General features: G+C 39.5%; 1 protein-coding gene across 1 annotated transcript in view; it reads left to right on the top strand.

Annotated features, from left to right (window-relative positions):
* The window catches only part of SLC26A9 (solute carrier family 26 member 9), a 42,989-nt gene extending 21,311 nt beyond the window's left edge, over positions 1 to 21,678 (top strand). Inside the window, exons 10-20 of the mRNA XM_044451420.1 lie at positions 496 to 573; positions 2,018 to 2,113; positions 5,194 to 5,300; positions 6,481 to 6,550; positions 7,913 to 8,005; positions 8,803 to 8,925; positions 11,143 to 11,460; positions 12,741 to 12,795; positions 15,286 to 15,431; positions 19,966 to 20,043; positions 21,631 to 21,678. Coding sequence (XP_044307355.1) covers positions 496 to 573; positions 2,018 to 2,113; positions 5,194 to 5,300; positions 6,481 to 6,550; positions 7,913 to 8,005; positions 8,803 to 8,925; positions 11,143 to 11,460; positions 12,741 to 12,795; positions 15,286 to 15,431; positions 19,966 to 20,043; positions 21,631 to 21,678 — 1,212 coding nt within the window. The remainder of the gene's footprint in view (positions 1 to 495; positions 574 to 2,017; positions 2,114 to 5,193; positions 5,301 to 6,480; positions 6,551 to 7,912; positions 8,006 to 8,802; positions 8,926 to 11,142; positions 11,461 to 12,740; positions 12,796 to 15,285; positions 15,432 to 19,965; positions 20,044 to 21,630) is intronic.
* Positions 21,679 to 27,936: the final 6,258 nt, after the last annotated feature.

Raw genomic sequence — 27,936 nt, 5'->3', positions numbered from 1 at the left:
TTTCCATGGAATCCAGGGCTGCCCAGACCTCAAAATGGTCCAAAGGTGCTCAATTCCTTCCAAGAAAAAAAAGCAACAGCCATTAAAACCCTCTGCAGCAAATATCGATATAACAACCAGAAATGCTGGTGCATAGTTTGAAAGTGTCCAATGTTTCAAATGACTAACAAGTTGACTTAAGTGCAGTGTCTCATAGGTAAACTTGCTTTCTTCTGTGGGCTGAGGGCACAGTGCTGACTGGGGCCTATTGGGGAATGTAGACCTTTTTTCTGTCTAGTCATACATATGATTGTGCCTTAGGACAATACAAAGCTTTGTTGCAAACAAGAGGTAACGTTCAGGCAAAAAGACTTGAGGCCTTCTTTCTAGGCAAAGCCTTTCTTCCCTTAGCCATTAAGCAACATACTATCCCTTTCTTGGTCCTTTCACTAACAGGCAAAAACATGGTATAAATTCCAAGTCCTTCTTTGTGATAAGTTACTTTTATCTCTTCAGGTGGCAAGTTTATGTGTGGCGCTGGTTGTGATGGTAACTATGTTGGCTCTGGGAACCTACCTCAACCCCCTTCCTAAGGTAAAAATTCCGTCAGCAATACTGTTCGTGAACAACTGCTTTTGGACTGTGTATAACAGGCCTATCTCATCATTTAGAAATATCTATATCACAGGCCTAAACTAGCTTAAGAGTAATTCCCTCTTCACAAGGAATCCTGGGAATTGTATTTTTGTCAGGGATTCCATGAGTCTCACTGTATCCTCACTACATTACAAATCCCATTCTTTAGGAGAAACCAATCGGCATAAAACAATAATAAATGTATGTTTATGTTATTTTGTTAGTTATTATATTTATACTCCATCTTTTCCCATGAGTAATAAATGAGTAGTATTTATATATGTTGTGTCTTAATCCCCCCATATCTAGTGAAGCCCTTTCTGTAATAGGTACACAAAGGTGAAATTACTTGAGGCCAAATTACATGTGATCTTTATCACATAGTTTCTCCTTAAGTGCAAGTATTTTTGCTAACAAATGGGCAATGTAGATAGTTTGATATATATTGGGACCATTGTGTGCAGGATAGGGGTCTTTAACCCTTTGCCCCTGCTGTGTTCCTGATCTGGATTAAAATTTGTATGGGGGAAAACCATTTACTCTACTGAAATAAATTACATTTATTCCAATGTAAATCACAGGTGTGGGTTTCATGATCTACATTAGGATTGTATCTCCATCTCCATCCCTACCCATCCTAATCTAGATCAGGTGCCTCCTTACTGCAATTTGTGAAAATGATAGGTTGCCTTTAGATTTTAGGTAGAAGAAAGTATGATGCTTTCACTAAATTCAGACCATAATCCTAAGAATCCTAGTTCAATTAAATTCATTAACACATTTAGAATGGTCTATGAAACTAGAACAAACAGAGCTCAATAGGTACAAATCTTGCACAGCCTTCCTTAAGCAGGTGTACTTTAGATGTGTGAAATGACAACTCCCATCACCCACTGCCAGTATGGCCAATATCTGCATATAGCTTTGCACAAAAGCAAGGGGGAAAGACTAAGACATCTAATTCCCAGTCAGAATTAGTGTTGGTTACACTTGCCAATGGAGGGGAACAAGGTGACATGAACCAGGTGAAGCAGCAGGATCTCACTTTCTGTAAACTTGCATGCTCTCAAGGTTTCTGTTCTGTGCACCCTTTCTCCTGAGTAAGCCCCACTGAACACAGTGGAACTTGCATCCAAGGGAACAACTATTGTGCTGCTAACTTACTTCTGTCTGGGATCTGTTTCTATTAAGTATTGATCTACAAGACAATTTGCACCTATTTAGGCAGGCATTGTGCTCTTTAACATTTAAATGAACGATTTGGCAATATACAGCAGTATTTCTCTTATAGTTTGCTCCTATAAAGCAACTGTGGCTGCAATGGCACTAACAGGCAAAGCATAAAACAGTTAATATTCTTTTGGCTTTTCTCATCCATAATGTTATGTGATCTTTACTGCAGTCTGTGTTGGGAGCCTTGATAGCTGTGAACCTGAAGAATTCTCTGAAGCAACTGACTGATCCCTACTATCTCTGGAAAAAAAGCAAGTTGGATTGTGTGAGTCTCTCACATTACATGTCTTGGGAATGGGTGGGGAGTCTGAACAAGAATTTAGGCCACTCCTTTGTAAAATGCCAGCATACATTGCAGAGGAATACAGAAGCTTTGCAACAAGAGGCATTTATGTTGTGCATTGCCACATTCATGACATTCATTTTTGAATTTATTAAAAGAGCTGGATGCCCAAAAATGTCAGGGACTTTTTTAAAAGGGCAGTATCTCTACATGTTTTTGGAGATATGGTTCAGCTAAGTCTCTCTATAAAAGCAACAATAACCATTATACAAGAATTCAAATATTAGATTCAGATGAAGAAGCCAAAGGGCATTAAGAGCCACTACTGTGTATTTTGCATTATGTATTTGCTCTGATACCAGAATTTGTATTTCCTTGGCTTATAATTTAATTTGTTTGATGAAGATTATGAATAGATATGAATTGATTGTAAATAAATGTTTATTAATTGACATCAACAAAATACTAGTTGACCTAAGTGCTCTTATGGCTAGTACATTTAATGCACAGACTTAAAATATCATTCCATAGTCTGTATCACAATAAGTTGTGGTTTTAAAAAGCAAATATGAAATTATAGAATAGATGAGCAAATAATCTGAGCTGATGTAAGCTGGTTGATGCAAATGCCATGGAAAAAGGAAAGATATAAATGACTGTGGTGTTGGATAATTAGTATGAACAAAATTTACAACAATAAAGTATGTTTACACAAATTGTGCCAATGACCTACCAATGTCTCCAAAAACTGCTTTAGCAGCAAAAAGAATAATTGAAATTGTCCATCCACAGGCATCAAGAGCTTTCCTAAAATACTGTTGAAATAAAAAGCAACAAAGATTGTGCTTTAGAATTTGAGTATGGCATTAGGAGTGTGTCATATATTATCCTTGACTCAAATCTCCTGGAACACGCTAATTTCTGATCTAGTGAAACACCTACACAAGGATATGTAAAGCATGGGTCCTCAAACTACGGCCCCCAGGACGGATCCAGCCCGCCATGGCCATCCATCCGGCCCACTCTGTCTTTCACTACCCATGTGCGCACTTGCTGCACAGGCGCGGAGTTGGTGGCTTGCTCACTCAGAGATGGTCTCCGAGCGAACAAGCAGCCACCTGCCTCCCATACGCGCGCACTCGACAGGCAGGAAGGTGGTTGCTCGCTTGCTCAGAGATGGTTTTGGACTCACTGGGAGATCTCCGAGCGAGCAAGCCACCGCCACACGTGCCCAATGGCACCTCACTGGCCCGCAACCCCAGGCACCCCCACCTCACTGGCCCGCAACGGTCACCGCAGCCTTTCAACTGGTCCCGTATTCAAAAAGTTTGAGGACCCCTGATGTAAACCTTTAAGCCTCTGGAGGGGCGAATTGAGTTTGAGAGCATTTATTTCACACAGTAGCCACCATGTCTGGGAGCAGTACTTATGGCCATATACCCAGAGCTGCCTAAAAATTGCCTACAGAAAATACCAAAATAAATGATATAAAGAAAGAAAGAAAATCTGGCTCAGATTAAAAGCATGGTATTTTTTTCCTTTAGGTTTTGTTATTTTGGGGTTTTTGTCAAATAAATCGATCAGCAGGTCTATTGGTCTGCAATGGCAACTGCTGCTAGATAATCCAGGTGGTGTTCTCTTCCTTCTGTTCTTGAGTGGCAAGAAGAGAGACCTTGAAGGTTATGGAAAAGTAGAGTCAGTGTGACAGAGGATGATTCACATCACCACTGTAAATATGTGGTTCTTACCATAATCACACAAGCAGTAATACTAGATTGGTCTGTCTGGTGTGGATCCCAATAGGCAGGTGCGGAATGGGCAAAAAGTCCATGTTCCACCAAAAATGCACCGATGTGAACCATCTCAGAAGAATGGTGCAAGAAAGAATTGAATGGCCATCAATTTGGCCATTCTTATATTGGCCCAGACCCTCTTTGGGGGAAACCTTAGTTCCAATATCTGGCTGAGATTTATAACTTTTCTAAGTGGTATAAGATGTGGCAATAAGCAAAATTTCTCATTGGTAGGACCATGAAATGTTCTCATCATTTTGTACAAACAGATCTATGTGCCATGATCTAGTCAATTATGACTGAACTTGCATTTCTCTTAAAATGTATTTTGAAAAGTTAGTTAAGCAAAGCAAGTTTGTCCATGTTCTATGCACATCATAGCAGTTGTTATGGTGGAGTGAAATTCCATCCCCAACCACCACAATACCAATTCCCTGAAAGAATAGATCAGATCTATCATTTTTAGACAAGGTTGTTTAATTGCATTACAATTAGTGGTTTTGGTGTGTTTTTTTTTTTCTTTGATTGGACTTTGTTTAAATATATTATGTCATGGAATAGAGAAAAAAATCAGTCATTTAATTAATGCAAAGCATTTATACCCTCATCTTCAGCCAGAAAAGCTTTTGAAGCATTTTACTAATCAGTAAAAACAAGATAATCCCTGCCCCCAGGTTTATGAACTAAACATGACACAAAATGGGAAAAAAGAATGGGGAGGGGAAAGGAAAACAAAAAAACTAAAGTGCCACTTGTTAATGTTATATGTATCTCATAATCACTAGCTGTGATGGAAATGAGTTGCTTACAGTTCAGAAATAGGTCTCAGTGTCTCCAAGGAAGAGGTGAGCTGGCCTTCCTTTAAAATGGCTCTAATATGGGTAAGCCATGTTTATTCCTACAGAGTAGCTGTGTGTAAGGAATGATTGTGGTCTTGGAACTTTTCCTGGCCAAATCCTCTGTATTTTTCAAGTGGTTTGCAGAAATTGTCCCAAGTTTAGATTTTCTTAGCAGACATTAAGGTGGGGAGAGTGGTTAGAATCATGATCCTTTCAAAAACAAAATAGTTTTCTCAAGATTGCTAGATTTTGTATTACTGATCAAATTCTGTCAAATTTGGACATCCATTTAAATTGTCTAAACTCTGCATCCTAACCATAACTATGCAATCACATTTAATCTGGGGTTCCATTCCCACTTTCCTCTCCACTCATGCAAGTTTGTCACCATCGCAAGGAAGTGACCTGCTGGGTTTATGTCTTTCCACAGATGGTCTGGGTGGTGAGCTTCCTGTCAGCTTTCTTCCTGGGCTTGCCCTATGGAGTCGCCGTGGGAGTGGGTTTTTCCATCCTGGTGGTTGTTTTCCATACCCAGTTGTGAGTATTATCTTGGTGTTTGTTCACCTGTAATAGAAAAGCGCAAGTAGGGGCATTTTGCCAGAGTCTGTGTTAAAATTTCAAACGCAAGTGTGACTGGCAGTGTATGGAACATGAACATACTAATCCCCGACAGTAAACAGTGATGTCAGTTTAAGATAAGTGCTACCTAATCTCCCATTCTGATTAATGCATTTCAAGGCTGGTATAAATATGAAATAGCTTACATCATGAATAAAAAAGCCAGCTACCACCCCCATTTACTTTCCACCTTGTAAATTTGCACCATTTAAAGCCTGAGCCATAAATGGAGGGGAAATGCATGCAACAAGAGTAGCTACACTTGAGAAAGGACCATGGAGAAGCCAGTAACTTCCCTTTCTGAACTTGCTGGAGACTTGGGGAAACTTTGAAAAGGAGAGGATGCTGACAAGTGTAGCATAACACTTAATAGTAAGAAAATCATTTTGCCAAGTGAGAGATATTGCCCCAGCTATTGGTTTACTCCTTCCACCTTTTGTGCTTCTGAATTATACAAACATAATTCTGTTTCTGCTTCTTCTTACAATTTCCCCCCAGGTTGTTTGTAACTATGTGCAGATTAACCCAAATATAGTCTTATCTTGTGCATTTCCTTGTATATTACCTACCCCATTTATGCATTCCTATTGACAGCTAAAACATACATAAAATTGAAAATGAAAGACTACAGATAATAGACAGCTGAATCTGTGCTCTTATGTGCTTGCAAAAAGAAAAAAATGTAAAAATAACCCCCATTTGTGCAAATTTCAAGATTCAAAAAGAGAAAAAATCCCATTTACTGAAATTGCTGCCATTAAAAACAGTAACAATGAAATCTGCATATTAGATCAACTTGCTACAGAGTGAGTCAATAGTAGTTGGAAAAACAGAATGAACTGCATCAAGTTTTCAGTCCAGAAATAGAATTCTCCTACATACCCAACTAACATTGAAGCCTGAGGCCACTTACTACAAGCAAATTGATGGGTTCACCACCAGAAAATTGTTGATAGTGCTAGCTGTGCCATGCAAGTTCAACACACCATCCTTCCTCTTCTTGCATCATTTGATTATAATATTAGAAAGAGATGTTTTAGGAAATCCGCGTCTGTATGTGACCTATAATTTGACATTTGACATCCATTTTCCTCCCTAGCCGCAACGGATCTGTCCTTGGCCCTGTAGCCTCTTCTGATATATACAAGAACCCCAAAGTCTACAACAAGGTAAATATTTCTTCTACAAACCTTCTTATTCTGTTATGCCACCATTTTGGCCAATGAACAAGTGAAATGTTTCTGATGTAATTTGACTCCAGGCATCTTTTGGCTGGGTTATCTTTTTTCTATTTAGGGTGTTCAAAATTGGACTTTACTGTTTAGTAGGATTTGGAATAAATTGTCAAAATTATACCTTTCTCTTGAGATTATTTAAATTCCTCATTTCAGGTCTGTGAGCAGCCCTGGATTATTAAATGTCAGGGAAGTTCTATGCTGAACCACATTATTCTGGGGATTTATAACTCTAACTCATACATCTGAATTTCTCAGTTTGTCTTTCTTTCCTGACTGTTCTGTATATAACCCACCCACAAATACATATGCAATCACATTCTGAGCTACAGGGAATGTAATGGAGCCAAATAGAGGATGCAGGATAAGCAACCTCTTCACACAAGAGTTACTCATTCAATATATTCTGGCTGTGGGCCTACTTTATTACAGACTTGGTCAGAGAAGATGCACTGTATTAAATTTTAGCCAAGGGTGAAGAGCATGCAGGACTAGGGAATTTACTGGATCTTTTACTTAGTCACTTTTCTCATTTCTATAGTCATAAAAAAAAGTTAGCAGGTTTTTCTTTTCACAATGAAACTGGAGACTCTTACCAACTGGAGACTCTCATAATGAAACTGGAGACTCTTACCAAAATGTTTTGACAACCTAACCCAGCCAGGAGCTATGCACCTTAAAAAAAACAGGCCAGCTGGATGGGGAAATCACATGCATGAATGGGCACATGAACACCCATGGCCTGCAATATGGTACAGTTTTAAAAGCTAAAGTTCTTCCAGCCAGGTATAAAAGTGTGAGCTTGGGCTGGATTCAATTCTCTCTCACACACTCCAGCTGTGTATTTGCCCACCAGTACATGTTCGTTAAGAGAAGAATGCTGCCACCTACAGCCCACACAGGACTGGCTCTCTCATTAGGCAGAATGACTTAGCTGCCTCAAGCAGCAGATGCTAGTTGTGCAGGGAGATGCAGGGGGGTGTTGGGTGGCCAGAGAAACTGTGTGTGCCCTCTACTGCACCCACTGAGATAGCTGTCTTCCTTCAGGTCCAATGGAGGATTCTCTCCTGTTGCCATTGGTGAAATCGACTGCCAGCTTGGCTGCCTTTTGTACCTAAAATGTACCTAGAGAGAGCAATATCTTGTTCTTTAAAATGCCTTGGGCTGGCCCTGATCCTACACATTCATGTTCATATAGAGGAACATATGGAGAGGATCCTAGCAGGGACAACATTGCATCTTCCTTGATCATCCAACTGTGCTCATTCTGAACATTGTCAAACCCTCTCTCTGCAGGTTCAGGAAATGGAAGGGATTAAAATAATCACCTACTGCTCTCCACTATACTTCGCAAACTCAGAGATATTCAGGGAGAAAGTCATTGCCAAGGTAAGAATGATTGAGTCAGACTTAAGTTTTATATTTCCAGGCTGTTTTTCACACTCTGACTTTTCAGGGAATCTGAAGGAGATGATTGTAGGGACAAGAGGCTTTGTAGGAAGGAACTCAAGAGAAACCCGAGTGAAAGGGGCTGAGCATCTCTCCACTCACTTTCTCTGATGAAAATGCAACACAGATCTGCCCAGACAACAAGATATTTAGGTCCTCCTGCTAGCTGTGGTGAAATGGATAGTGATGGCAAAAGGGCCTTTTTGGTAGTAGGTAAAGTTCTGCTGGTGGAAGACTCACCCTAGGATGCATATCTTTTCTGATAGGTTTTTTTTTTCAGCAGCAGGCAAATGCATTTTATTTTCCCCTGCTCTTTTTATCACTGAGCTTTATTTGTATGGCTTTGCTCTGCTCTTCTCCACCTCCAAATTTCACTGTTTTACTCTGTTTTATGTGTAAGCCATACTAAATTTATTTTTAAGAATGGTGTCTACATTCTTAAAATAATTAAATACATCACTCCTTGCCAGGACTTCTTGCATGGGAGGAGTAGCCACCAGAAAAACCATCACACACTGCTACATTGAAACATTTTTTGACCTCAGATTGCACTCAATACGCAAACCCTATGCACTGTTCTCAAGTAAAGTCTTTCAAAATGTAAGGAGAAAGCCCTCTCCTTTTTCAACTTTGCCTCTAGAATAAAGTTATACATTTTCCGTTTAGACAGAAAATTCATATTTGTACAATGAGAAAGCGAAGGTAGCAAAAGAACTCAATTACTATCTTTTTAACAGACTGGAGTGGATCCCATAAAAGTCTACTTGTCCAGGAAAAAGTATGTGAAGCATCAGGAAAAGGTGAAAGCAGCAGCAGCACAGACAGCAAACAAACTAAAATCTGTCTTCAGGAAAAACAAGGTAACTTTACTTTCTAGCTGTGAAAGTTCCTGTCTTTCCATAACAGACTTGATACGGCCTTCCCCAGTCTCTCTACATGTGTTGGACTGCAATTGCTATCATTCCCAGAGAGCTTTGCTATCAGGTGGTAGAAAAATGTAATAATTAAATAAAACACATGGGTAGGGTAGCAGCTTGAGGAAGGATAGGTTAGGATATTAGCTTCTTTGTAGGGCCAGTTGGCATCTTATGGGGATAAGAGAGCCCTACTTATCCTAGCCACTTTCAAAAAGGAGGCATCTATCCACTGCAATGCTGGAGAGAGGCTCCACTCAGTTTGGAAAGAGCTGTCACTACTGAAGAACAGGGTAGCACTGCTGATGTTTACACCTTGGGGGAAATTTTCAGTACCCCAGATGAGCATCACTGCCTTTTCAAAGTATTGTGAGAAATTCTACAGAATGTTTAACAGTTCTGAAAAATCGTTTTAAAGGTTTCCAGAATTGCATGTGTTAATCATTCACTGTAAGTGATATTAAAAGCGCTGTCTAACAAGGGTACTTGACACTTCTGTACTTGCTACTGCAGTTCATGCACTAACTTTTGCCAGTGACAAAATCTTGAATATGTCTTTGTTATTTTACAAACTGTTGATCTGCAAAGGACTTTGTTTGATCACTCCAGATATTTTGGATAACAACTCTCATAAGACCCTGCTAGTATAGCCATTGGTCATGGATTATAGGAGTTGCAGTCCAAACCATCCAAATGATACTCAGTCACCAGCCCTCTAACACAGGTATATCCATACTTGAGCATCAAGTAGGTCTGCTTTTGCCCAGAGCATTGAAGACATTGTACATAGGACTCTTGCCCTGAACTGAATTAAATGAAAATTAGATTGTACATCACTGTATCCGAGTGGTGCTCTTTGAAACCTTATTTACCCAGCAACTGGAAGAAGAAAATTAAAAAATGCAGACCTACTTGTCATACATGCAACAGGAATGACTTGCTTAGCAACATGTTAGTTGCACCATAAAGCACACTGTATGAAAATCTTGGGATCCATGTGTCCAGTCCAGTAAAGCTTTAAGATGGACTAGGAGCTGAAAGCAAGGTGGATTTTTCCATATCAGTTTTATTATTATGAGGCTGCTTCCAGACAGAAGCTTTATCATAGCTTTATCAACAAGAAGATATTGTGCAACTTATGGGAAGAGAAAATGTGGAAGAAGTGGTAAAACTAACAGAATGGTTACAAGTGGAAGATGAAGATGAGGCAAGGCAATGTGGCCACAAAAGTCATATTTGGAAGGATCCTAAAGCCAGGAGTGTTGGAAAGCAATCCTATAGGCCCTAGACAGCTTCTGACAGGCCAAAAGATTGTTCAGAACACCCATCTGAAGTCAGCGACAACACTTGACAGGAGCAGTTGGAGATCCAGTCATCCTTCCCTTCACAGCTGGTTCAGGAAGAGCCACACTGGCTGACCTCCAAAGTCAGGAGCTTTTCCTCAAAGAGAGAAGGGGGCAGGGAGGGAAGGAGAGTGAGGCCAGGATACGGGTCACCCTGTGCCTCACCAGCCTCCTTCCTTCTCCCTCTGAAATACTTTTGCTAGACAGGTTTAAAAGCTGTCTAAGAGAAATGGGGTGAGAGGATGGGGAGTTGAGAGGATGGGAACTCTGCTGCTGCTTCTCAAGCCCTGTGTAGGATGATTAGCAGTTCAGGGGGTTATGATCATCAAATGAGTAATTGACAGGATGTACTCTTAATTGCTTCTTCACTGGAAATCCAGCATAAGTGGCTGAATTCTAAAATAAGACTTGTCAAGAAAAAATATATGGACTCTTAAAACAGGAAATGTTGAGTGCAAGATATCTCCTTTCTTCACCCTGCAACTTTCTTTCATATATGTTTATTTTTATAATCCTTTGATCTTCTACCAATGAGGGAGTGGGGGAGGGAAAGCAGCTCAGAGAAGGTACCCCCACCCAATTTTACTGATTTCCCTTTTCCCCTTATCCAGAAAGACCCCCTGATCCTGATTGATTCTCTGGATCCATCAATATTTTGTTTAAGAAACTACATTAATTTAAGTTTTCAAACTTTGTATAATAGTGTTTGATGGTCTTGATTTTTATTTTTAATAATGGTTTTCATGACAGCTTCTTAGATTTTGTGACCAATCAAATAAATATAAGTTTATTCTGAATGAAGTCTCTCTTCCTGCTACAGACTCTGTCGCTGCAAGAGCTCCAGAATGATTTTGGAAGTACCTCTCCAACAGATACCAACAACAACCAGACAGCTGCCAATGGTAACAGCATCTCCTACATTGCCTTCAACCCAGCTATGAACACTGGAAAGCAGCTCAGCGTCTCCTGTGAAGAGGGAAGCAGTGTTAGTCATCGGAGCAGCACCTGCAGCATTATCCCAGCCTCAAACATTGATCCTATGACCACGGCACCTCCATTTGTCAACTTCCACACAATTATCTTGGACATGAGTGGAGTTTGCTTTGTAGATCTGATGGGCACAAAAGCTTTGGGAAAGGTAAGCTATTGCCTTCATTCTGCTTCCAATTTATTTTTGTGAACTTTTGTTACCCACCAAAGATTTAAATGTGGCTTAAATTAAAAATATTCCTCTGAGTTCCATTAAGTAGTTTGAACATAGCTGGTTCTGTTTATTTATATTTTTATTTATATCCCATCTTTTTATTGCAAAAAATTCAGTGCAGCTTACAAAATCCTCCTCTCCATTTTCCACTTGCAACAACCCTGTGAAATAGGTTAGTCTGAGGGTCAGGGAGTGGCCCAAAGTCATCCAATGAGCTTTCCAGTTGAGTGGGGACTAAATCTGGATATCCATGCCCCAGTCCAGCGCTTCTGGAATTTCCTACAGCCACAGCTAAAGGGTGGGAGTAGAAGGCACAGGACAGTGTTGGGTGGCTACATCCAGTTGTAAAAATGGATGACCTTAGCAGTCAGACTAAGACCCTGAAAGGTAATCTTAAATTAATTTTCTCTCAGATCCTGAAGGAAAACGTGGTTATAAAACCACGTGAAAGCAAATGATCTCTTCTTAGTCTGGCAAGATGTTATGACACAGTGATAGCCAGAATTAGCAAGGACATGATGTTCAGAAGACATCAGAACATGCCATGAGATGCCATGAGAAAAACAAAACCAGCAAGAAATAATGTAAATAATTTCTGTGCAAGTGCTCATGAAAGAACAAGGATGGGGACAAAGCCTAGAATCAGCACAATCATGAGACAATTCTGCATGTAACTTGTGTAAGAATACCAGGCAGTGTAAGCAAGAGAGAAAATACAACAGGCGCATTGATCATGGTGAGATATAGCCAATAATCCACATATTGCTTTAGTTCTTTCCCTAAGCTGTGCTAGTTTTATATACGGTCAGGCTCCAGAACAAGTTACAGCAGGAGTTTCTAGCTGGACAATTTCAATTCTACAGTGGCCTGGTGGTCAAGATGCCTGAGACCCAGATTCTCTATGCTTCCATTTCAAGGCCTGTAATGTGCCTTCTGTTTTAAAAAGCAGGGGTTTTTTCCCCACCAGTCAATTACACAGTCATTCCAATTGCTGCCTAGATTTCAAGGTATACACTACATTAATAGCAGCTGAACTCTCTTGAAACTACAATGCTATGCATACCTTGTTTTTTTTCTTAAAACACTGAAAATAAATAAACCACCCAGCATATCATGTCTAGAATTGAAGTAGATCCTAAATTAACTTTCTCTCAGATTCTGTGTTATAAAACCATGTGAAAGCAAATGTTCTCTTGTTTGGTCTCCTCATGTAGCTGTGCACCAACTATCAGAGGATCGGCATTCAAGTGTTCCTAGCCAATGTACCTGGTAAGAATATTGCTCCATATACAATATTTCATCTCTCTTTCACTTCTGAGGCCCTTGGAAAGGGTCAGAACCACTGCTAGAGACAGAAATATGCTTCACAAAAATCCATTACCATCTTAATATGCATTGCAAGCAGGTGGTGAACAGAAGGAAGATCAGAATGTACCTGTAAAAATTTGGGTGCTCTGAATTTGGGTGGCAGGGATTTGCTTATTCTTTGTTTAAAAATGGCAGCAATAAAAATAATCCACCCCCCTCCACCCAGGAATTTTGCTGAAATGAAGAAAGCTTGTTGTAACCGGGTATAGATTGCTTCCTTCTGTCCTTCTATTCTGGTAGTCAAAACACATTTGTGTGCTCAACTTTATTTTATTCTAAGCATGGTGTTTTGTAGATCTTTGAGTTCTGCAAATAAATCTAAAGCCAGCATTATATTGCTGTCTTCGCTTCTTCCCTTTTCCCGCCTCTCATGATTGCTGTATGCAACCCTTCTGTCATTTTGAAGACAGGAATGGCTTCTCAGAGCAATTTTAGCATCCTGTTCTGTGTGTGTGCTTTAATGTTTTAAAGTTGTTGCCTTTTTTTAAAAGTGTGTGCTCTAGATGATAAAGGGATTGTAACTAAACTGATTTCTGAGTAAACGTGGTTAAGGATCAGACTGTAATTCCTATTCATTTTACCTGAGAATGCTAGTTTAAACAGTTTCATGATAGGATCTACTCAGACAATCCAGTTGGCTTGCTATTTGCATTGAACTTGTAGTGCAGGACACAGAATGGATCTGAACTGGAAACATACAGTTAGCAATAGAGAAAGGAAGAACATCACCAATTTGTCATTAACCTTCCCCAGGGACAGCTCCTCCTGTCGTGCTTCCACCACACATTTTCCTATCCACACCTGCAGAGATTGTGCTTCTGTTCTGTTCTTTCCATCCTTAATGAATTTGCAGCAGTAAGGAAAAAGATGGTAGCACCTGTGGAAAAACACAGAAGGCTTGAATTGGTTTATGGCATTGTTTTGACACCCAGCCCCAGCCCCTGAAAAATAATTGTGGAAAGAAGACAGTGTGATTGCATGTTAAAAGCCTAATCTAGAAGCAACCATGACCACAGTTTCCTGATGCTGCTTTGCAGTAAAAAGATCAGGGAAAGATTCACAGAAATAAAACTGTTTTTTGCAGGCAGTTTCTGTTAATATGCCAGTGTTTAATATTCAAATTGGCTTGGATTTGTATCTGTTCCCTGGTGCAAACACACCATTCTATTCTGGCTGTTTCCATCAGCTAAAGAGTTCCCAATGCATGGTGATTCATAACAAAACCTGTTGGTGGCTGGAAGAAGTACCAGCAAAGGTATAGGCACTTCTTTAATCACACAAAAGCAAATAAAAAAACAAGAATAAGAGACTTACATGGTTGGGAGCTGGTGTGTGTATGTGTTTTCTTTGGCTGCATTTTTTAAGATCCAGTGGCAAATTAAATTGAAAGCAAATATGCAAATTAAATTGAAAGCAAATTAAAACCAATCATATGGAAGTTAGCTAGAAACATGAAGAATGAAAGGCTGTTTGGGGATAAAGAATTGTAAATATTTAGTGACTCATTTCATCCATCTTTAAGAGGAATCATGTGGGGTTTCTGCCTTTTGCTTTCAATGGAAGAAGGGTATCTCACCCCATGAACTACCCAGAAACAGCCATTTATCCCACAGCTATTTAAGAATTATGATATTTCCATAAATGGAATGTTATGATTACAGTGGATACAAATTGCTTTTAAAACTTAATTTGTTTTAATTGTTGCTTTCTAAAATCGATCACATTTTTATAACATACCTGAAATTGATTCAGGGAACTTCATGATTCCCTTTATCTGCTGGAGGTGTGAGCAACATACAAAACATTATGAATCACCACGTCTTAGGAGTTAGTTATACCGGATAAGTTTGCACATCATGCCAACCCAATCTGGTATTGTAGATACAAAACACCATTCAGTAAGCCATTATCAGGGCGGCTTGTTTGAGGACTCTGCAGAAACTGGCTTGGGTTCACATGACCCAACCATCCACAATTGGCTGTCATGTCATGAGAACCCACTCCATCCATATCACTTCTGCTCTCAGAAACAATCCTGCAGCACATGAACCAAGTGAGTTTCCTGACAAAACTTGTTTTCCAGTTAGGGGCAGGGCAATTCATTCAGTCCTCCTGTTCAATCCATCAAACTTTGAGCTTCAGACTCAAACAGCTACAGCAAGGCTGTCTCCTAGCTCTGCTGCCTCTGAGAACCTCTGTTAATGGCTGGGAGCCCTCTGAACGTTGTTCTGCATAGACTTTCTGCAACAGGCAATATTATTCTCACTGCATAGGGCAGTTTTCTTCCTACCACAAATCTAATGGAAATGAAATGCCCTGATACAAAAACAAAAAACCTTTCCAGCATACAACTGCTGCTTTTAGTCATTTTATCTTTGTCCCCTTCATTAGCCCAAGTATATGATGACATACGCACAGGCGGAGTCTTTGAAGAAGGAGGCCTGGAACCTAGTCATCTCTTCATGACCATCCATGATGCTGTTTTGTTTGCAACGATGAATGGCAACAGATCCACCCGCTATCCAGGTTTACAGCAGGTATAATGATACATTGTCTTACCCAGGATGTGCAGCTGAATGTATGTGCATTTCAGGGTATTTCATATTACTTTCAGACATTCAAATTGCTCCTGTAGCTTAAACAAGCTCCTGTGGCTTGTTTAAGCCTGGGTGGTGATGTGAAAGAGCAGGAAGCAGGCTGCCAACTGCCCACCACTGGGCCTGTAGCGAGTAGTTTGTTTGTTAGCATACACAAAAACAAAGTGACAGGAAACAAAATTGAAACATGAAATCTAGACAGCATGCTAAAAAACAGAGACATCACCCTGCCAACAAAAATGCATATAGTCAAGGCTATGGTTTTCCCAGTTGCAATGTATGGCTGTGAAAGCTGGACCATAAGGAAGGCTGAGCGCAAAAGGATTGAGGCCTTTGAATTGTGGTGCTGGAGGAGACTCCTACGAGTCCCTTGGACCGCAAGGCGATCCAACTGGTTAGTCCTAGAGGAGATCAACCCTGACTGCTCTTTAGAAGGCCAGATTCTGAAGATGGAACTCAAATACTTTGGCCACCTAATGAGAAGGAAGGACTCCCTGGAGAAGAGCCTAATGCTGGGAACAATAGATGGCAAAAGAAGAAGGGGACGGCAGAGGATGAGGTGGCTAGATGGAGTCACTGAAGCAGTTGTTGTGAGCTTAAGTGGACTCCAGGGGATGGTGGAGGACAGGAGGGCCTGGAGGAATGTTGTCCATGGGGTTGCGATGGAGATGGGTTGGACACGACTTCACGACTAACAACAACAAACAAAATGCATGTAAAGACAAGATTTCAAAGTGTATGAAAAGGGATGAAGGGATGGTTTTTATGGCAGCACTCTCAATCCATTGTGCTATTCTACTGCCATTTTAGCAGCATGGTTGTGTTCTGCCATTTTACCTGTACACTCTGTAGCCCTAGTTTTGCCACTGTCATGAGAGAACATAATGGTCGACCTTTCCTGAAAATCTGTTGGATCTAACTGTACTACAGATGACAATGAAACATATGGGTGCTTATGGTTTAGCCCAGGTTAAATAGAATGGGAAAGCCTATTTAAAATAATTCAGTATGAATAGTTTGTTTGTTTGTTTATTTATTAGAACATTTCTATGCCGCCCCTTGCCGAAGCCTCAGGGCTGCTTACAACACAATAAAATACAATAAAATACAAAAATAACAATATAAAATTAAAATTAACAATATAAAATAAATATAAAAGAAGTCGCTCTGGCCAGATAAATAAGCAAATATTGTTAACAATTAAAATGACGTTTAAATAAAAAGGTCTTCACCTGGCGCCAAAAAACAAATAACGACGGCGCCAAGCGGACCTCTCTGGGGAGCGCATTCCATAGATTGGGCGCCACCGCATAGAAAGCCCTCCTCCGAGTACCCACCCTCCTAATTTCTTTCACGGAGGGCTCCCGGAGAAGGGCCTCTCCCGCAGATCTCAAGGGGCGGTCGGGCATATATGGATGTAAGCTCTCCTTCAGGTAACCAGGACCCAAGCCGTTTAGGGCTTTATAGGTCATAACCAACACCTTGAATAGTTGTATGTAAATATGTACTATATGTGGTGGATAAGAAGCAGAAAGCAAAACTAGGCAACAGTGTGACGTATGTTTAAAATAAGTGGCATGTTATTGCTTAATCATAAGAAATCTGCAAGCTATCTTATGATAATGTGGTAAAGTGTTCCATATCTCAGGTGAGCGTGCTTCTCTGTAGGTAAACAGCAATCTATATTCATGCAGTTCATATCACTGGAATGCTGCCTGGCGAGACAATCCATTGCACAGGTCATTTTGCTTTCATATTTCTATCTCTCTGGAAGCCTTCACAGGAGGAACTTCATTATTATATATTCATATCTGTAGAATTCCTATCAAAATGCTGAGAAAGAGCACTAAATGCAGATTAGGGATTTATAATGCTAGGCCTTATAGAGAAAGCCAGTAGACCTCCCAGGTCCAACAAACTGTCAACAGAACCCTTTTCTGATATGATTGTCAATTTAGTAGCCCTCACCTAGGCTATTACTGACTCTACATGTATACTATTTCACCTGAACCTTATTAAGAGGGGAAATAGAGCTGGGTGTCATCAGCATATTGAAGGCACTTCACTCAGAGACAGATGTATGAAGTGGTACTGAAAGCACTGTATTTGGGGTGAGTTAACATGTGTCTGTGTCTTTGATCTGAGGTGGTTCATTCATACCCGCAAGTCACCACTTAATATTGCCATTATCAAGTGATGACTATGTATGTGTGTATCAAAGCAAACCTTTGCTCTGCATACAACAAAACAGTGGGAAATATATTTTCAAACATTGTTTACTCTGATTTCCAAAAGGCTTTTGACAAAGTCCTTCACCAAACGATTCTGAGCAAAACATAGCACTAAAGGAATAAAAAGGGGTCCTCTTACTAACTGGTTAAAGAACAGAAGTCAGAGGGTGGGAATAAATAATAATTTCTCCAAGTAGAAGGCTATAACCAGTGGGGTCCCACAGGGATCTGTATTAGGAACAATGCTTTTTAAGCTATTTATAAATTATCTGAACTTAGAAGTGAGCAGTGATGCGGTGAAGTTTGCTGATGACCCCAGACTATTTAGGTAGTTAACCAAACTGCAGAGCTCCAAAGGGATCTCTCCAAGCTGGGAGAATGAGCATCAAACTGACAAATGATCTTCAGTGTAAGTAAGTGCAAAGTAACGCATATTGTGGTACAAAAAAAAATCCCAACTTCAAGAATACACTGATAGGAACTGAGCCATTAGTGACTGACCAAGAAAAGGATCTTAGGGGGCAGGATAGACAGCTAGATGAAAATGTCATCCTAGTGCAGCTGCTGTGAAAAGTGCAAGCTCCATGTTAGGCATAAATAGGAACAGAATTGCCAATTTCATTCTATAAAGATTGTACTCCTCTTATACAAATCCTTGGTGTGCCTACACTTAGAATATTGCTGCCTGGCTGCCTTACCTTAAAAAGGGCATCAATGAGTTGGAAAAAGTGCTGAGAGGGGCAGCTAAAATAATCAAGCACTAAAGCAACTCCCCAGTGAGGAACTACAACAACTGGAACTACTTAGCTTAGAAAAAAGGTGAGATATGACAGAGATGTTTAAAATTAAGTATGTGTAGAGAAAGTGGAGAAGGAGACATTTCTGTCTCTCTCCCATAATACTAGAACCTGAGGTCATTCCATGAGGCTGATTGATGTGACGTTTAGGACAAATAAAAGGAAATATTTCTTCTCACAATATATATTAAACTGTGGAATTCACTGCCATGGGAAATGGTGATGGCCAACAATTTGGATGGCTTTAAAAAGTAATTGAACCTATTCATGGAGGGGGCAGCCATCAGTGGCTACTAGCCTGGCTGGGTATGGCATGTCTGCATACGCTGTTGCTGAACAGCTTGGACAGGCAGACGTCTGCAAAATTCACCAGCTACTGAGGTCATGGTTCCTGGTTTCATTATTTGCATTACCCCACTTGATAAAGGATTTTCAACCCAGCCTTCAACTGACATGATGGAACGCCTTATCTTTGCTGCATAACAAATATATTTGCTCCTAAGAGATTTACTGAAGGTGAAGCCATCTGATTATCATCTGGATGTGGGGCAAAGGACTAAGTCCTTGTTTCATGGTGAGGGTGGGTCTAAATCTTGAGTCTTAGCAGGAGACAGAAATTAACACACTTTAAAGAAGCCTAGACAGCAACATACATACAATATTTGTGTTTACAATATCTTGAAAATATTTTGTACATTTTTAAAGAAATTTAAATAATTGGTATTCCAAGCCCTCCCTCAGCAAATAATACTTGTGACCAACATTAAAAAAATCTTACTTTCCTAAATCTTCTTGCTATTAAACCTACCAAAACTTTTAAGAACTTGAAGCATCATTCAAACAATATTGATATGAAAGTGTTCACAGTCTCAGTCTCTTAGGACTATTCTTGAAAAATGTTTAGTACTTGAATATGATATTATTCCAAAATACATGCATGATGAGCACTTGAGCCTGTCTGTTCATGTTACTCATTAATATAGATGTGTACAAAATATTTCCTAACTATTGTTGCTCACACAATCCAAATAGTTTTCATGGGGTTTGAAGAATAAAGGTTTTGCCAGAACAGTGTAATAAAGTATGTCTATTAACATGTCAAGGCGCCTCCAGAAACTATTGTATCCTACAATAACATTCAGGTTTCAAATTCTCATTCCATTGGAGAGTAGATTTACTCCAGCTCCTTGACCTTTGTAAACTGTCTTCATAGATGTTTTCCAACTGGATGCATTTGTATCTTACCCTGACACAAGGCTTTTAGTAGCTGCTGAGTAAATTAACAAGATATATGCAGTGCGAATTGCTGCATCTTATCATAAATACATGTAAATTGATATGTCACTTTGTTGATATTTTGTATTGTAATTGAATACTCTTGTGCTGACCTTTGGCTTTAATCAAATGACTGACTGACAAACTGCATGCTTTGTGTTTTCAATACAGAGGTCAAGTCAGATAGAAGTCTCCATCTCTGATGAATCTCTGGAAGACAGCAGTGCTGAATTCCAAAACTTGGAAGAGGTAAGTTACAAGAAAACACAGACAGTAAGTGAAAAATTGGGGGCTGTACAATAGGATGAGTGGAATAGTTGGGAAAACTTCCTTTTCTCAGTAATATAAGATTTTCTTCTTGGAACAACCCCTGGGGAAACATTGCACTGGCAATGAGTGAAGCACTAAAATACCACTTGTGAAGTGGGGGTAGAAACTGCTGAAGGACGGAAGGTGTTGGCTGTGAAAACACAATGTGTTACTAGGCTGACTTCAGGAACCAAGACTGGTAGCCAGGAGAGGAGCAGCAGCTTTTTAAAACATGCTTCCCTCAGAAACGGTGGCACTTTTAAACTGGCCCATGATGAATTTGCTCTCCTGCTTTCAGGCAACACCCAACTCATTGAGTTTCTGTTCCTGGATTTGGACCAACACCATCCTCTTGACAGAAACCAAAATGTGTGAGGAATCTTTTGCTGAGGAGGGTGTATGGGGTGGGGGTTTAGATCCCATCTCAGCAAGTCTCATGTTCCCAGCCCCTCTTTTAGCTGCCATAAGGGCACACATTTTGCCCTTTATCCTGAACTTTTCCATATTCAGGAAAGTATAACAATGAATTACTATCACCACCCATTCCATTTTAACTGGTGAAAGGAATTTTGACAATCAATTTTGAAAGCTCTTGGTCTCATTAAAAAAAAATGGGGTTCTGAGTAGGAACTGGAAGATTTTAACTGGGATATATACAGTCCAAAATCACCCATTTCCCACTCAACCCCTCCCTCTTTCAAGTGACAGTTGTCAAAACAGGTTTTCCCTTGGAGGGGAAAGGAGGGGAATATTCTTTGGTGAGAACTGCAAGAGGAGGAGGAAAACGGGTGAGGATCAGGGGTTGTCATGCCATGCAAACCGAGAAATCATGGGTTATGAATGGGTTGACCAACTCTCACATAACTCATTCTCTGTTTCAGAGTTATGCAAAGGTTGTTTAACCTTCACATAACCTATGTTTCCCGGGTTCACACAACACTATAGCCTCTGAGTGGGGGTTGCATATGCAATGTGGAGCCCACAGGCACTGTAGATCATCAGAGATTAAGTAAGTCTGATTGGATGCAGGCTAAGATAGTCATGGCCAAATTAAATATGGCTGACATAGTGCTTCTCTATATAAGATGCTTATTGTGCACTCACAACTCCTCACTCACAGAAGTTTGCAGGGCCTTTTCATGATGATATTGTCCTTCGGGCCTTCTCCTGAGCTTTCCAGCCATTTTCACTGTTTTTTTAGCACAAGGAAAATCTGGTATTAAGTCACAACAAAACTGAAGAAATGCCTTGTGAAAAGACAAAAATCCACTATCCTGCAGCTTTACCATAGTGCCAACTTGTGCTTCATACAGAAAGGTGGAGTAATCTTAGTCTCAGGAAAAAATCTCATGTAAAGGATGTCTTTCCTCTGTAAAGATAATGGAATAAGCCTCTGTACATCAGTGGACAAAAACTTTCCTGTAGAGAATCTTTGGCTATGAATTCTCACATGTGTCTTAGTGCATTAGTGACCTGTTACTAGTGTCCTTGGCATTAGTACTAACCCAGATCCTCCCTTTCTCCTAGGAAATGTTTGGAAGCATTTTTCATTCAGAAACACAGACAGCACTGTGAGCTCTTAAAGAACATTCATGTGATGACAAACTTCTTGACCGCAACATTCATTTATGAAGAAGGATTCCTGCATATGAATGGCAAGGGACCATTTTGCAGCACAGAGGCCATATTGTCACTCTTACCCAAGTCTTCCCCTTCCATTCTTTCCTGGTCAAAGCAACTGATGTTTGAAACAGTTAGCAGGGGTAATAGAAGGAAGAACTCAGGGAATACCTTTTGTCAATCTAGAAGAAGCAGATGAGTAGCAGGACTATCACTACTTCTCCATATCCCCATTTCATGCCACACTACCCATGACTGTATACATAATACAGATGCATCTCTAGAAACTCTCCGGCATCAGGAAAAACAAAAGGAAATGCAAATAATAATTGACGGATCATCAGCTATAACTCTCCTGAGGTGCACAATTCAGGTTTGCAGAGGAATGACATTTTTTAAAGTGTGCACTGACTTTATAGACTTCATACTAAAATTAAACACACCTCTAAGGATGCTGCCTAGCTCTTCTACTGCTTTTCTCACTAAAATACAAAACTACTTGTTTTTGTTGACTAAATGTACTAAAATATTTGGTGACCATCAATCATTTCTTGGAACAAGAAATCTGTATTTGCTGTGGTACTGAGCATCATCAAACCACTGCCTCAGGGTAGTGCTGCCTTCCCCTTCCCATTTTTTGTAGGGCAGGGAGGTGAAATATTACTTTCCATAAGAACTGCCTACACAGAGACATCCTATAACAGCCCTTGAAATCCAAAAAATATTTGTGTTTGACATACGGTTGGACTAAATGTTCACTGAAGCCAAAGAGGATACTTTCATTTACTGTAATGATCTTTTGACTAGTCCTTGTGTTTAGAAGTCTCAAGAGAATAGCTATTTTCACAGTGTTTTGGTGCTGTAGCATTCCTACTCTTGATAACTAAACATTTACAAAAGGTTCAGCTTAGGTTCACTTTCAGAAATAAACAAAGCTTCTGAAGGGACCAATTTTCCAGAACCTGATTGTTGGTCCCATATATATTCTGTATGGGATAGAACAAGGATAAATTGTCCTAAATACCATATTAAAAATATTTTGATTATACCCCACTTCTGAGCTTCTTCTCATATGTAATTTTGGCTTAAGGACTCTAAGTTGTCCTCTGAATTCAGAGGACAAAGCTCAAGGGCAGCATTTGATTTATTATCTTATCCTTCTCATAGTTTTTTTAATTCTTCAAATACTAAATGTTTTTTTTCTTACATTATCTCACAGATGAAAAGATCTACCTCTCAGGCAGACCTGTCTGACTAGTAAACTTAGGAAAATGTCTTTTTAATTTTGTAAATGTGAAGTAATTTTTATATAAAAATGTGAATGATGCATATTGCTCTTGTTGGTAGTTTTCTGTTGTAATTCCTTCTTGCATCCCCAAGGTGTTCTCTCTGTAAAGATGCAAACAAAGCTTCCAACTTCTAAACTAAATGCAAAGCCTGAGATGTATAGCACAAGCCAAAGGACATGAAGAAGAAAAATGTAATATATGCCTGATGTTCAGGTTGTGCAAAAATGTTCATTTCTAAAAAATGCCACTATGTGCATGCAATTTTGGTGGTCAAAAGCTCTCCAGCAATTTCCAAAGAAAATTAAAAATAAAAGTGAGAAAATGAACTTAAAACAAAAATAAAATGATCGGTTTTTTTCAAAGTGCTGCATTGTTATAAATAGTGGTAAATCAACTATATTTTGAGAATGTGCTTAATGTAGTTATGTTTGGAACTTTTAAAATATATGGTTTTGAAGCTGAAACCAAGTGTTTGATTAATTCTTAGAATGGTCTCCAACAATAAAAGAACTTGAGAGATAATCAGGGTAAAACAACATAGCACTGTGGCTTCCAGATAAATGATGATCAACTGGCAATGAAAACAGAACTTGATGAATCATTCAGATTGGGCAAATATATCCCGGATTATAACAACACAGTTCCCTTAGTTTGGTTCTGCATAACATAGTACCTTGTCTACGGGGACACCTTCAGATGGAGACATTTTTTGTGGCTGTACAAAGGATTACCTATCCTCATCCGGCAATAAGGAGCACCCCTACTCCATTATATTCTCTAGTGGAAGCAGCTTTACTAGTTTCCATAGTACTACAAAAGTATAACCCAAGGAAAAGCCAACTGGGCGACTTTGGGCCACTCACAGACTCTCAGCCCAACCTACCTCACAGGGTTGTTGTTGTGGGGATAAGATGGAGGAGGAGATGTAAGCTGCCTTGAGCCCTTCGTAGGAAAAAGGCAGGATACAAATCGAAAAATAAATAAATAAATAAAAGCCAAAACCAGTCCTAAGCAGCATGACCAGCAGCAATAAATGTGTGTTCACACATATTGAACAGTGTAACATGCTTGCAAGTTTTAAGGATTTCTTAAATTGAGGAAGCAGGTTAAGGCAATGATGTATATCCATTTATCCAGCTGTGTCCACCATTCCCTGCAATAGTGAACTTAGGTGGTTGAGTGCCTCTGTGTTTGGAAGTGAAACATGGTCACCATAAAATATGGGAGTAGTTTCTACATATTTGAAGACACTGCGGGTACCTGTAACTTTCCAAGATTAAGGGCCTAGAGATAAAGGTAATTTCTATGTTTCTATTTAATGCTAAAAATCAGTCTGTCTTGCCTTTGCAGTTACCTTGTCTATGCATGGGTTGGAGAAACACTTAAGCTACCAATCATAGCTGTACTTAAATCCTGAATTCCTCAGTCATTATCTGTGGCATCTCTCACTTCTACCCAGGTAGTTAAAAATGGTCTGAGTGGAATCAAATTTTGGAACTTTGCAAGTCTATCGATTTAATTAATATCAAACGAGCAAGCAAAACAGTCAACAATAGCACATTCTTTGTATAAAAGTTTTTGTTTAAAAAACATAAAAAATAATAGATTCAAATTTTGTTTTCATTTTTATACTGCCTCATAGCCAAAGCTGTGCAGAAGGGAAAAGTAAAATTCTACATAATGTTTGTGTGCACTGTAAAGTATAAATGAATATGGGGTGGGGTGGGGTGGGGTGGGGGTATACTATGAGATGTTTTGGTATAAAACATGAGCCTCAGTCATAAATAGGGATATGCTACAGTCCAACTTAAAAATTGAACCAGGACCAATAAGAAGTAAGTGCAGACCTCAATACAATCAGCACTTGTATTCCACACCCGGTCAAGCTGATGTAATAAACATCATGGCTTCTTTCATCACATCTTTTATACCGATACTATGTTTTCAGCTGATCAATAAACATTGCCTCCTTAATCTTTCTCCTTTGGAGGTGTCATTCAGCTGCTAGCTCATAGATCTCCAGCATTGTTTCTCCCTCATATGAAGGGACCAAAGCACTTGTTTCATTATGTTCCAGATTATTGGTCATTATGCTTGATTATCCAGAGTAATGTATTATGTTCATCATCTGCATATCAGTTAATCTATGTTGTAACTGCTTTAATCAATAGAATATTGAAGTGTTAATTGAAGGAGGAAAGGAAGGTGGAGGGCGGGGGAAGAAGGAAATGTAGCCAGCAAAGATTCTTTAAGTGAGTTTGACTGCATGTGGGTAGATTAAAGTAGGGGGAATGTGTGGCTGAAGGATAAAATCTCTCACATTCCTATCCTAACTGAGGATAATTAAGGGGAAAGGATAGGAAAAAGGATACCCTTTCTCTGAAAAACATCAGTCTGTTTAGAATTTTCTTACCATTTCTAATAACATATGAGGATATCTTGCTAGTAATTATTTCAGAACATGGTTAAATCTTTAGTAGATCATTAATATCACAAACTTTCTTGGACTGTACATTTCCAGATGGCACAAACAAGAAATTGTATAAATGTTGTATCTGCACAATGTGTGTTTACTTGGATTTTTGTAATGTGGTTTACATGGGACTGCTTTTGCGATAGTTCAGAAACTTCAGCTAGTTTAGAACAGGGCAGCTAGACTGTTAACATTGATCATTTGGTATGATCACATTATGCCAACACTCATCTTCACTGGCTGCCAGTCCATTTCAAAGCTTCATAGTTCCTCAAAATCAAACTGCTAGTTTTGACACTGAAACCAGAGATGGAGAATGTCCAGTCACAAGTTTCTATGGTTGTTATCTCCAAAAACAGTTGAGAAGGCATTGAAACTTTAAATATCCTTCACAGAATTGAGCTGTGCTTTACAGGAATGCAAAACGTTGCATAGGACTGAGCAGTATTTTGCAGGCCTGAAACCTGGTCCACTGGGACTTACCTGCACAGAACTGAGCTGACTCCTTCACCTGAAAGCTATTGCAGTGGAGCTCACTCTAAGGACATATGCACAAAATTGAGCTGTGGCTTGGATGCTCAGTTGAAATGTCCAAAACAATACAATTTACATTTTGCTTTGGTTTCATCCTGTAGCTGGAATGTGGCCCCAGAGACCCATCCCTTCCGAAGCTGGAATGTGAACCTCAGGCAAAAAGGTCTTTATCCTTTACTTAGAGTCCTAAACAGCCTGGGGTAGGGTTACCTGAAGGAGGGCCTTTGCTCATATTTCTGTATGTGGACCATAAGGTCACCATCTTACACCCGTCTTCAGATGACCCACTAAATGAGGCAAGGTGACTGGCTGCAAAGAAAGGATCTTTCTTGTGGTGGTGTCATATCTGTGGAATGCCTTCTCCAGAAATGCCTGCTGCTTTTTTGCTTAGGGTGGTAGGGATTGTTGCAGACAAAAGGGTGCCTTGCTGACATCATCTCTGTGTGCATACCCACATAATATAGTCATGGAGCAATCACTCTGGATAGAACTTAATCCTAATGTTTACTTTTCTATATATCTATAAGCTGTTGGAGGGTGGGATTAATAGCAGTTTACAAATAATGGATCTACAATTAAAAAAGGAAGTTAGCACTAAAATAAAAATGTTAACACTAAAAAAGATAGAAACTACAGTTTAAAACAGAACAAGCAAATTAGCATTCACAGAAACTAATGCATTCCCCTGTGAAAGTATTTTCAAACCATACTTAAAAGTGCCCAGTGAAGAGACTTGAGCTGATTACCGCAGGAAGAAACTCCACTGTGTTGGTGCCATTAAGAAAAGGTCCTCACTATAATGCTCACCAAAGGTATGGCTGGAAAAAAAAAACCACATACACACACAGAGCCTGAGAAGATATTAAAATCCAGACAAATTCATATGGATGAAGGTAATTGTTTAGGTAACCTTTATAATCTAAAGTTTAGGTAATGATAATTGTAATATTAATACACATCAAAATGGTAAGCATTTTACCTTACTATGGTCTGTTGTTGTTAGTTGCCAAGTCACGTCTGACCCATCGCAACCCCATCGTGGTTATCAGAGAGCTCTTTCTTGTATAGTTCTTCTGTGTATTCTTGCCACCTCTTCTTAATCTCTTCTGCCTCTGTTAGGTCCCTGCCATTATGGCCCTTTATCATGCCCATCTTTGCATGAAACTTTTCTTCATATCTCCAATTTTCTTGAAGAGATCTCTAGTCTTCCCTAGTCTATTATTTTCTTCTATTTCTTTGCACTGTTCATTTAAGAAGGCAGTCTTATCTCTTCTAGCTATTCTCTGGAATTCTGCATTCAATTGGGTGTATCTTTCTCTTTCTGCCTTTTCTTTCACTTCCCTTCTTTTCTCAGCTATTTGTAAAGCTTCCTCAGACAGCCATTTTGCTTTCTTGCATTTTTTTTCCTTTGGAATGGTTTTAGTTGCTACCTCTTGTACAATGTTGCAAACTTCTATCCATAGTTCTTCAGGCACTCTATCAGATCTAATTCCTTAAATCTATTTGTCACCTCTACTGTACATTCATCAGGAATATGAATTAGGTTATACCTGAGTGGCCTAGTGCTTTTCCCTACTTTCTTCAATTTAAGCCTAAATTTTGCAACAATATATTTATATCCCCTATTTAAAAATAAGTGCAACATGAAATAAATTCAAAAGAATGAATTCTCAGGATGCTTCACACTTGTTTGTTATTCCTCCTACTTTAGGGGGGAAAAAACAGAGTTTATCCAGTATGTGGTCAGTCACTGCCACAGATGAAGTGTTTATTTTGCCACACATACAGTAACCATAGTACGCACTGGCTTCTAATTTATCTTAACTGAGTGAATATTTGTATTTGAAATAGCCACACGTCTCCTGCCTAGTCTAGTTAGCACCTAACTACATGCAGATCCTATGCATATAACTCCTA

The sequence above is a fragment of the Varanus komodoensis genome, unplaced genomic scaffold (assembly GCF_004798865.1).
Source record: "Varanus komodoensis strain SLA01 unplaced genomic scaffold, ASM479886v1 scaffold1, whole genome shotgun sequence".
NCBI classification, from domain to species: domain Eukaryota; kingdom Metazoa; phylum Chordata; class Lepidosauria; order Squamata; family Varanidae; genus Varanus; species Varanus komodoensis.
The sequence above is the reverse complement of the archived record's forward strand: the minus strand, read 5'-3'. Positions and strand labels throughout refer to the sequence as shown.